The sequence below is a fragment of the Onychostruthus taczanowskii genome, unplaced genomic scaffold, assembly GCF_017590055.1.
Source record: "Onychostruthus taczanowskii isolate IOZ18803 unplaced genomic scaffold, ASM1759005v1 scaffold47, whole genome shotgun sequence".
In the NCBI taxonomy this organism is placed as follows: Eukaryota; Metazoa; Chordata; class Aves; order Passeriformes; family Passeridae; genus Onychostruthus; species Onychostruthus taczanowskii.
The window spans coordinates 4,276,657-4,288,946 of record NW_024502236.1 but is presented as its reverse complement, the minus strand read 5'-3'; the positions used below and the strand labels follow the sequence as shown (position 1 = coordinate 4,288,946).

Below are 12,290 nucleotides of genomic sequence, written 5' to 3'. Positions count from 1 at the left end.
AATTTTTGCCACATTCCCAAACTAAACTGGATGAAGAGAATCCACATCATCTGTACTGTGGATGAGGACAGCTGTCTCTCCATCTCTCCCCAACACACCACAATGAACTGAAGGCACACACTGACTTTAACTGTGGAAGCAGGCATCAGGTTTATCTAACTGGCATATTCACAAGTCAATTATGTTCATTTTGCACTCAGCTAAGTTCTGAGTAATTTAACCAGAAAAGCAATCTGGAAATAGTGACAAATCTCTTTGTTCATTAAGAGCAAGCATTCCTTAGAAAGCCAAATCAAAGTGGGCTGCTGTGAGCTTGGATCAGCATATGCTCCTTCATTAGCAGCATTGATAGCTACCAGCAGAGAGGATTTTTATGCCTCAAGTTTGTGCCATGCTCCCTTTGAGTCACTCTGACAATCAAAAGGAAATAAAAATATTATCAGCAATTACTGCCTGCATATCCTAGCCTCTGCTCTAGGCTCATATCAAGTCCCTACAGACATTCCCATGGGTGTATTCCAGAGCCCTAATGTGCCAAGCTGAGCCATACAGCAAAACATTGTAATTGTATTCTTTAGTTTCAAACCCACATTTTTTTCTTGGCAAGTTTACAGTCAGTGAAGAATAATTTGCTTTACTTTTCTTATTTAAAGACACGTCTGTACTACTGCAGTAAGTTTCTCTACTCCTACAAAGGCTTCCACAATGCACATCTCTGCAAATGATCTATCAGAGTCCACACCTGTCCTTGACACCCACAATGCTACAGCTCATTTCACTCAGGAGCAGAGAAGACTGGGGTGCCAAGTCCCACGAACACTATTGCTGTCCCCTGCCCCCCAATTTGGAAATCTCAAGCAGAAATGAAAATTCCTTCATCCAGCAGCTGTTTCATGGAAAATACCCACCAGCACCACCTTCAATTTTCATTCTGTGAGGAACAAGCTGGGGACCAACACGATTCCATGTGACCACAGATCTGTCTGTGAAGAGTTCACCAACAGTGTGAAGCACTTTTGAGTGAGTTCATTCTGAATCACCAAGCAAATGCTGTTCAATTCCCTCAGAGGGAAATGGTTCTTGGGATATCACACATTCCACATCCTGGTACCCCACAGGCTGTTCAGCACACCCTATGCTCGGCTCCGCAGCCCTGCTTGTTCTGGTAGACACTGCAAGTTTTACTTGGTGCCATAACACAAATGAATAAATGCAGGGAATTTACAAGTGCCTGAAATCCCCACCAAGTAATAACAGAAAAGTCAGAGATATTCAGGTGCTCCATGGAACTGTCCCAGGGCATCCCACTGAAGAAACAGAGGTAGAGCGTTGGCTTTGCCTGGTGGCAAAGCTCAAAACTGAAAGAAACTCAGCACTGAAGAAACCACGTATTTCAAGACATTATTTCCAAGCTGCACTGCCATTAGATGATGAGATTGGCTCCTTAGTGATACTGCTTTTTCAGGTGGCTGCCTTTTGGCTCAGCCATTGATCCCTCACATCAAGCCTACTTACAGAGAGAAGAGTCTGGGCAGAAGCCGGGTCAGGGTCCTTTTCCTCTGGAGCACAGCTGAGCATCACTGGTGGCATTACATCCATACTGCAAGGTGATGTATCCAAAGTCAGAGAGCATCCCCATGCTGCTCCATTTTGGATACTGAACAATTAAAATGCTCAGTTATACAGGTCAGGAGGCCCTAGCTCAGATCAGGACTCGGAATTACTGTTTTAAAATTACCTTCATGTATTATATTTCCTGCCTTCCGGAATGCTTCCACAGAACCTCAGGCACACAATTTATTGCTGAGACCAGGAAGCATGGGAGGATTCATGAAAATAGGTTTTAGTGCTACCCAAGACAGTCATGACCTATCCTATGTGCTTGCCTGCAACTGTACAGCTCCAGACACTGTCTGGACACCCTAGAACAAAAATTTTCTGGAGAAACAGCACTTGCACTAATGCTGCAATCCATCATTTCCACTAATGTCATAAGCTGACTTAACTCCAAAATACAATGGAAGTACACTAAACCTTTGTGTGGGCTTCACGGGCAAACTGTGTTCACTTACTCTATTTATGTTCTTAAGCAAACGTAGAAACTGAGAAGCCTTCTTTGTGATACGAACCAAAGTAGATTTTAGTGAGAAAACAGATCTTTCTGCCCTGCACAAGGGACATGAATAATGTTTTAGCATTCAAAATTATTTTCACGTGAGAATTCCCACTTAGAGGTTTACAGTTTATGGTCACTGATTTCAAGTTAATAAGCAGAAGGGTATTTAAATAAAACATAATACAGAGCTTTCAGAACTAAAGCTGCTAATCTGATTTAGATTGCTTCATTTCCAGCTCAACAACACTCAGCTTCCAGTCAGTAACCTCGCTGAAGGCTGTGTGTGCCTAAGTTCCTTGAGGTACTTTTGTTGTCAGAAATTTTCATCAACACCACTGATGCAAAGAGCCCACTAACAATCCAGTAACACAAAGTATACATGAAATAAAGCAGATTTAAAAACCATCAAGACAATGCATTTTTCTCATTTATTCAAATCTTCTGCAGGAAGTAAACACTGAAAGATTTAAAAAAACTTCACACTGCAGTATGTACAGTTTTGTGACATCACATGAGGAAATTAATTTCTAATTAAAAAAATGAGACCAGTTAAATTACTGAAGACACATCACAATAAAACTGGTTGTGGTAAAATCCCAAATTCTTATGTATGGCAATGAAAATCAATACTCCTTTGTTTTACAGGGATGGAATAGTCCAGGCACAATATTTCAATTACGCAAAATGGAGTCCTGAACTTACATGACTTATTATAGTTGTATGAGCACTTCATGTTTTAAAAGTAGGTTTGCAATTTTTTTTTCCAGACCCTTTTGAATTGAAGCACATTCTTTCACAAAGCTAAAATACCACAGCAGAAGTCATGTCCAGAAGTGGAATACTGTTGTGTTTTGAACTGACCTGACTTGTTAAGACTTTTTTTTTTTTTTTTTGCCAACGCACAGATGCACAGGGTCCCCCATGCACTTTTCATGCAGCAGTTAATCACAATTTTAAATAAAAGAATTTTTCTATACATTCTTCCAGACTTGCAACTGTATACATACATGCAAAAGTTTTTAAACCTATGTGATCATATTTACACTTATACATGGAATATACATAACAAAAAAGATTAAAAGGTTTTTTTCCTTTGCATTAGAACAATACAAAATATGTATTTTTCATTAAGGAAACCACTATTTACATCACCTTTTAAAAACCAATTTCAACATATTATAGGCGTAACAAGTCAACATATTTACATTATATATAAATATATATATATAATATATACTTACCAGTTTACTCCTCTGTAAGATGGGGCAGAGAACAAACTGGTAATATCATGTCACTGACGTCAATGAGAGCTGTAATACTTTCACCAACATTTAACAGGGAAAATTTAAACCACTCATTTCTTTCTTTTAAAAACATATGTAAATTAAAAATTTAAAAACTTCACTAAGAGTAAATGGCTACAAAAAGTAAAACTTATGGCTGAATTCCCTTTTGATCTCATATAAACTTCTCAAACTGAGCTGCCCAGATATGTGGTATCAGTAGAGAAGCCCTCCAGCTCTCCACTTCTGCTGTCATGCATTACCCACCATTTTTTCCTCAAGCTTTGGCAGAGGGGACACTAGAAACCTGGATATCTGAGTCCCAGACACTTCCCTCCGGAAAGAAAAAGCATATCTGTGTGGCAATTCCCAATATCTGCGAGTAAATCCCCAAATCCAGCGGGTTTGGGCGCTCCACCAGGCGCTGGTGACGCCCCTCGAGCAAGGCACCGGGGTCTCCACAACGCGACTGCTGCAGCCCCAGCCCTTCCAGCTAAGCGGGGCAGACTCCATTCCGGTCAAAGTTCCAAGGGGCTGCAACTGCACTCTCAGGCTGGTATAGAGACAATTCCCTAACTCACTTCCTCACTGGTCTGAGAGCTGGAGGCAGCTTTCTCCCAGCAGTGTCTGCTGGCTGTAACTGGGAAGTGCTCTCCCTTCCCTCCCTGCTCCTTTGATGGTGGGATCACACACCAGCACCCACTGATCCTGCACTGCTCTGCCTGTACAGCTGCTGCTGCCAAGACCCCATTATTTCTCCAAATCTGTGGTCTAAAGGCCTAGAGGAAACAGGAGTTGCTCAGAGTACCGAGGGCTACTCAAGAGATGACCTTGGTTTGCAATTCATCTGCAGGGACTGGTGGAAACCAGGGATCTTAGAGGTGCTTGGGAAAACATGTCCAGCCCTACCAGTCCCTCCTGGGACAACAAACCCAGCTCCCACACCCCTCTTTTCTGATGGAAAAGTCCTCAAGGAAAGAAATAGCAACTCCTTTTCACTCACCCATGCTACAAGACAAAAAAAAAAAAAAAAAAAAAAAATTAAAGAGCCTTTGGTCCTAAGGTGTCAAAGCTGTAAATGTGGATGGGGTAGAGTCCCTCTCTTCCTAGGGAGGGGGTAACACCAATGATACTGGAGAATTCCATACAGGAGGAAACAGTTGTCCTCTTAGCAGCTGACTGAGCATTCCCTTGGCATGTCCTGCCCTCTCCCAAGGGCCTCGGCCTTGCTGCCTGCTGTTTGAGAGGGCATTGTCTACAGGAGAGGAGATTCTTCCATGAACACCATGTTCCAAACTGAAATTCTTGTATATTAGAGTTTACTGACGTCTGTGAGAATGGCAATACCCTTTTGTTAACATCAACTAAAAAGAAAGCTAAATCCTTAACTGGTCAAACTGTTAACATTTTAACGGTTTTACAAAACTTCCAAAACGAAATGTTCAAAAGTATATATTATAACAATAGACTACCCTAGAATAAATACAAAGGTCAGCACATTGCTCGATTCCAGTGTTACTTTTTGTTAGGGTCAGGATCTCTTCCGCACTCTTCATCTCAGCTTAACTTTGGAGAAGTTTTTTTCCACCAGATAATTCCACATCCTCTCACGCTGCATTTTTCTGTGGAGCTCTTCAAGCAAATTATAGCCCTGTATTTAGTCTGGGGACCATCTACTATTCTATATTGTATATATTTCCTACCTATATACACATTGTTTCAAGAAAAATAATCAATTAAGACTTTAAAAGACATTTAATGGATGGAACAAATACCATCTTTTTAATATTTCTGCTGGGTTGACTCATATAAAAAGAATTCAGTTCCACTGTCAATCCAAAATATACTTTATCTCGTTAATGATTATTCTATGAGACATCTGAATTGTCATTGGGCTACTTATAAATGCAATATTAAAGACAAACAAAATTTTATTTTTATATTATACTTCAGACAATGACATTTAAAATGATATTAGATTTGTGTGAAGGTTTTAAAATATAAATCTTCTTTGTACAGCCCATTAATATATTATGCTTCACCGAAGTAACATAAAAATATATCTTTAAATTGCTCTGTTATTTCTCATAAAAACCAGGGGGAATGTTTTATACCAGATACTGCCAAATATTTGTGTTCCCTAAAAGAAGGTATCCCCCAGAGGGAGACAAAACAGAATAGTGGTGCATTTTCCAGCCGTCAGACAGAAGAAGCCCCTTTCAGTAGGAACTGCACTGGAAAGAGGAGGAACTGATCTCGGGCTGGGGACAGGGACAAGAGGGAGACAACAGCTTGCTCTGTCCCAGCAAGCCAGGAGTCTGGGAAAAGGATCTCTGAAACCAAACCAGATGGAAAAGAGCAAAATGCCCCATCACTGATGTTTGCTATGCAGACACGGCATGGACAGAAACAGCAGTTTTTTCGTGTCATTGGCTTGAAGTGCTGAAAACAGACAAAATTAAACCAGAGTGCAGCTTTCGTTATTTGTGCAAGCCGACTGCTTAGCTGCTTGCTGACGGCTGAGAGGATTATCTATGAAATCAAGAAGCCACAGAGAACTTTTTTTTTTTTTAAGGGGAGTAAAAAGTTCAGCAAAACTTCTGCTTGCCAATAGTTCATGTAATTTAGAGGAACTGGATTTTGTCCTCTTCCTGCGCCCAGAGAAATAAGGGCTGCAAATGGAGTTAACACTGACAGTGCTAACAGGAAAGCAGAGCCACACGACTCTTCCCCAGCCAGCAATTCTTTCAAGATGTCTCAGCTCTGACTGCAATTTTCAGGTCCTCCCATCTCAGGCTGATAGTGCCAGATGTTACAAATCACAGCACAGGTGGGGATTGAGGAAAAGGGCAGGGAAGGATTTCTCAGATATATCCCACTATCCATTACAGAACAGGACAAAACCACAGTTTTATCCTCAGTGCTACCTGGAAAATTATTCTAAAGCCAGATTTTCTGCAGTGAAAGGGTAGTGCATTAAACCATGTATCAGCTGTTCAGGGAGTAATAAATATTGGCAGATTATAGATTCTTTTCCCTGGTTGCAGGAAGAGGCCAACACATTTTTCATTAAAATCCTATTCCATCTTTCAGTGGAAGTCTGATGTGCTGCTTTAGTGCAGATGGTATTCTTCCACAGGGAAGCGGGATGGTGCTGAACACACAATTCTCTTCATCTCCTTCACAAGCTTTCCAGCATTTTCCTCACTAAATACATGTACTAAGTCTTCTCAATCACATTACTCCAAGAGGCATTTTGGCTTTCCCCTTTTAGGCAGGAAAGTGACAGGAATGTGCCGACAAAAGGACTCATGCAGTACTTGCACGGCCCATGAAAATCTGCCTTTTTTATAAAAACCTAGAAAAAACCCTTAATTCTAACTAGTAACTCAAAACTATGGCTAAGAATTCTGAGGAAGGCATTTGTTGAGAGCAGGGCAAGGAAGAAAAATAGATTTACACCACTATTCTGGCAGGACCACAAACAAGATTTAAAAATAACAATACAAATTTTGGAAGCACTAAAAAATACATTTCAGTGCACTTCAATTATTAACACTGATGCAGGTTTTCCAATATGACGAGCTAATACCTTGGACGGACTGCTCCACTTCTTAAAAGTTATTCTTAAAATTTCACAAAACATATTAAAACATTCAGAAAAAAAAGAAGTACACTGTCTCTATGCTCAGGCTTCAAAAAACTAAGGATTATTTTACAGGGAGGGAGAAAACGCAGCATTACCACCACCTAGGCTGTACGCTTACACTTTATGTTATACCAAAAGCTTACAGAACCAAATAAGACTCTGATCAAAGAGTACTCATAACTTAATCTGATACATACAGAAATGTCTTGTACAAATTGCAACCCTTCTAGTTTCCTTGTGACAATCTACTGTAAAGCAAATTTTATCTACATGTATTTTAAATAACATCACCAGAAAAATAAGAAGTTTATCAAATGAAAACATTTCAGTTAGACCATGCTTTTTTTTTTTTAAATCATGCTCAATTTATACAGTAGTGAAGTTCATACTCATTTTTCTTTTTTCTTTTCTTTTTTTTTTTTTTTTAAACAAAGATTCAAAACCGCTGATTGTAAACTCACTGAGGAGACTGCAGTTTATTCTGGCTCTTTTTTGATTGTTCGCACTTTTTCCAGAAGTCCGTGCACTTCTCCATTCACACCACCATGCTGATGAGAGGTGTTACTCCCCATATGGCTGCTGTAAGGGCTTCTTAAGTTACTGAAAGGAGTTTTAAGCTCTGAGTCAGATGTCAACTCCTCTTTGATTGTAACACGAGTTGAGCTCTCGGTAAATGAAGGTTCATTCCAAATTTCTTTGTCATGTGCTTCTTGGCTGCTGACAGAGCTGCCACCTTTCTGTAACATGTAGTACAATATGGGATTGGTTTTGGTCAGTCTCGGAGAGTCTTTCTCATAATCATTCTTGTCCATGCCCGTGATCACCCATCTGATGGGGCCCTTCTCACCGGGCATGGAACACATGCTAAACTGGTCGGACTCCAGTCTGGACATTGTATTCCCCAGATGTTCAGGGAAGGGGGAGCTGGCTGGACTTTTCACTGCTACGGGATACTGAAATGTTCTGTGATCTACACAATTGTTCTGCTGCACAGGGCTTCCCACTAATGATCTTACTGAAGAAATGGTGAATTCAGGTTTATTGATTGTTGCACTGGTTTTGTTTCCTTTTTTCTTGCCCTCTGTTAGTATGTTATTCCTATGTTGTGACAGATCTCTCTCACAGTTTTCTGAGAGAAGCAGCTGTTTCAACACATTAAAGCCTTTACTATCTCTAGACCAACTCCTATTTTCAGTTTCACTATTTGAACCATGACTTACAGCATATTTAAATTCAGCATCACTTCTGCTGAATTTCAGTTCTTGCTGGTTAAGCAAAGGCCCATACAGTGCCTCGGTAGGAGAAGCGTGATTGTTTCCAGCATCAGACACATTACTTTTCATCTTTTTTAATGGGCTTTCCAAAGGCTCAGCATGAAGCTTCCTCTTCTTCGGTACTGTGCAAAGATTCTTGGATTCAAGGTGTGTCAGCTCGTTGTTTCGGTGACTCCTGTCCAGCTCATCTGCAGGGTAATTGTCTTGATTCTGTCTCAGCAACCTACTTAGCAGGCCATTTTTGGAAAAAGAGAAATCTTGAGGTGAAAGAGGCTCAGACTTCACCTCATCAGATGCTGGAGAAGCAGCTGTGTTTCTCTGCAGTGAATGAACAAACCCTTGGAATTTGTTACCCTTGCATTCTCTTACTTGTTGTGCATTTGAATTATAAGAAACATTTGATTCGTCAGATGGCTCAGTTTTTATTTTCACTGTCAATATTTGCTCATTCAAAGCCTTGTCTGGCTGTTCTTGAGAACTTTCATCTCTTAAAAGCATCCTCTCTTTCTTTTCATTTTTACTTTTATTGGGAGTTCCCAGAAGCAGCTGAAGGACAGTGCGCCTTTCAAGAAGATTTTCTATTTCCGAACCTGGAAGTCCTTGTTCAGCGGGTGCAGGCTGACAACTGAATATTTTGTTATTTTCTTCATGCATACCCAATTTATTCGTAAGCAGAGGGCTGTTCAATCTATCAATCAAGCCCACAGGTTTATCCATGTTCCCTGGCAGCAGCTGTTTGCTAGCTCTTTGTTCCTCACTCGACATGGAACTCTGCATGCCGCACTGAGCCAGGTTCTGCAGCAGCTTGCTGGCACTGAATGCCGAGGAGTTGTGGGGACTATCAGTCCTGCTCAGCTTAGCTCCTTGAACTTCCTTGCTTTTGGACAGGTCTATCAAGTGTTTAGATGCAGAATTCATCAGTCTGTCCGGCTGGATGCTGCAGGCATAGGGTGGCGAGCTCCGCTTGACAGCCAGTGACTGGTGTGAAAGATTTATAGGAGAGTCTGCTTTTGCAGAAGCCAGCAAGGGTGGAGTGCTTAATGGAGTCATTCGGTTGGCACTGGGACTGTCAGCAACAGGAGTCCTTTTCCCAGTCTGTACAGTGAACTTTGCCACATCAGCTGTACTGTGTGGTCCCTGAGGATCATTACTCTTGTCTACCTGCTCTTCAGTCTTATGCCCAAGTAACAGCTGCAGTAGTGTTACTTTCTGGTGGGGATTCAGCTTAGATGCTTTCGGAGTGTCTTTCTCTTCCTTGTTCTCTGGACACGAAACTTTTGGATCCCAGCTACGAAGCAAGGACTGAGTCAGGTTATCCAGTGATGCAGGTGGACCTGCATCTGGTTTATCTGTCCTCTGTTTAAAGGAAAGGTCTATAGGAAGACAGTTAGAATGGGAGCTTTCATCATCACTGCTGTCTTCTGTAAAACTGGGATTGTTGTCAGAATACTCATCAACAGTCGTTGGTGTGCTGCTGTCTTCAAAAATGCTGGCTCTCTCACTCTGCTCACGCCCTTTCACCTGCTTGGTGGTATTCTGGCTTTTCAGCAGATGTAAGAGCAAACTGTTGCTGGGAGAGGTTTTCAGGTTACTCCTTTCCACAGTACTTTTGTATCCCACAGTTTTGGGAGTTGAGTGCATGATTCCCACAGAACTCTGAAACGGTGCCACATTGCCTTTGCTAGTGACTGCTTTGGGGGATGATCCTGCTTGACCATTGAGATGGCTTGTCATTCCTTTGGCCAAACCAAACTGGCCTATGTCCTTCTGAGCACTTTCTTGTAGCCTGGCCATTGCTGCAAGTCTCTCGCTTGCAATCTGATTGGCATTTTGTGCTTTTAAAGCATGTTCCCTGGAGTACTGCTGCAAGTGGGCTTCACTGGAAAGGAGCAAAGCCAGCTGGCTGCACGCTACGCTGGGCTTGGGCGAAGCAGCAGGACTGGATCGTTTCTCTACCATGCTTGCAACAGCTTGTAACCTTGCAGCACACGACAGGGGCTCGTTCATCACCTTGGGGCTGCTCTGCACCGCATGAGGAGATTCTATAAACCTCTCTTTGGGCAGGTTCTTAGTGATGTCAGGCAGGCTGCTGTCCAGCTTCTGATCTTTTGCTTTGCTCTTCTTCAGCAGAGTCTTCAGGTGGCTGGATGCAACACCATAGCACCTTAAATCTTTCTCCACTTGTAAAGAATCATGGCTAAGAGAATACCCTTGCTCCTTAAGACTCTGTCTAATCTGCTGTGACAGAGCAACACTCTGCAGCCTAGAGCTGAATGACTGAAGCAAAGAGGCAAGTAATGTGCTATCCTGTTTGCCTTTAGGCACATTTTCAACCATGCCAGCCAACAAAGCTTCCTTTTTTCCATCTAAATCCACAATGGAATCAGACAACCGCCTTCTCTTTGCTGCGTTCCAGTCTTCTGAAGACTGCAACAGTCTTGCTTTTTTGAGGTGCAGCATGCCAGATCCCCGATACGTACTTGTGTTAAGAACTGGACCATTACTCTGACAGCTGGGAAATATATTGCCTGAAATCTTAAAGTTTTGATCCTCCCCACTATGACCAGTGGACTTTTTGTCAACTGCAGTACCTGAGCCTCCTGCTGCTTGATGCATTAGTAATCCCTCTAGGTAAGTTAGAACAACAGAATCCTGGTGCATCTCAGAGCCAAGCTCTTCTCCATGAGTCATGTTCAATAAAAGTTTCCAAAAAGGCTCTGTTTCTGTTCACTTCAAAGACTAGTTTTGCCAATCAAGATGCAGAGTTAATAACAGGTAGATGCCTACAGTGTTTTCTTAGAGACTTTCAGAAAAAATAGAAAATGTATTATCCTAGGCAGGCTTCTCCCAGTGTACACTGTTTGATGAGCCAGGTCTCCAATCATAGCAATCAGCTGATATCTAGGATATTTATGGACGACGTACAGGAGGAACACTCAAAACATGGTTTCCCAGAAAAAAAGTTCCATTAAATATTTGCTGCCTTCTTTCTTCTGGAGGCCAGCTTGCTTTTCTTCCTTTTCCATCTCCACCAAGCACATAAAATTCCTAAGTCAGAAACACATAAGAAAAACAGAAAGAAAATATTTAGGATTAAGATATAATTGCATAAAACATTTTTTCCTTAAAAAAAAAAATCCGAACCCAACCCCCACGCATTGTCTTAGGCAGAGATTCAGGATACATAAACAACACACATTCCAGAAGAAACTAAAAATCAAATAAAGGACAAAATACATGGTATCCAATTCAAAGAACATTATGAAAACAACTCTGATATGAAGTTTTACACAAAAATTAAGCTTACTTATCATAAGCACAGCTACTACAAGCCTTCACTGAATTTCACTATTCTGCAGCTAAAAATAAGGAATAGCAAACCTGACAGGAAAAATCTGAAATCACTGTAAACACAGTTTGTTTTTTTTTTAAATCCATTGAAATTTACTTCACAGTTGCATGAACTTTTCTTCTGTAAATGTAAATACATAGGACATGCAGCCTATCACTCTTAAACAGAACTAATAGGAAAAGGCAGGCCTAAAGTCAATGTTTAGTTTCATGTTGCATAAATTCTCAAATAACAGAACAGATAGCATCATATATATGAGTACATTTCTGTTTGGCAGGTGGATGACATTGCTGAAAGTAGAAACAAAGTTGTTGCTGCTGCCCAAGACTATGCACCAATGCAAAATCCAGTATGGTAACACAACAGGGGTGAAATCTGTTGTTCTTACAACACCCAAACACCACAAGTTATTAGAACAATCATGTGATAAGAGTGGGGAAGAGGTTGCTTATGCTCCTGATGCAACACAAATCCTGGTATGAAAATCCTCCCTTCCCTGGAGGATTTTCACCTCTGTGTTCTTTCTGTACATGAAACATATGATGGCAAAACCAAACCAAACCAGTTCTTCCCTTAAATCTTGTTATTCTTCAAGAGTGTATAATTTCTCTATTAA

General features: G+C 41.1%; 1 protein-coding gene across 11 annotated transcripts in view; it reads right to left on the bottom strand.

The window, feature by feature from the left end:
- Positions 1 to 2,530: 2,530 nt before the first annotated feature.
- NRIP1 (nuclear receptor interacting protein 1) overlaps positions 2,531 to 12,290 on the bottom strand; it is a 141,299-nt gene continuing 131,539 nt past the window's right edge. For all 11 annotated transcript variants that reach the window (XM_041414767.1, XM_041414763.1, XM_041414770.1 and 8 more), the window contains one exon: positions 2,531 to 11,370. In XM_041414767.1, coding sequence (XP_041270701.1) covers positions 7,525 to 11,013 — 3,489 coding nt within the window. In that variant the 5' untranslated portion in view covers positions 11,014 to 11,370 and the 3' untranslated portion in view covers positions 2,531 to 7,524. The remainder of the gene's footprint in view (positions 11,371 to 12,290) is intronic.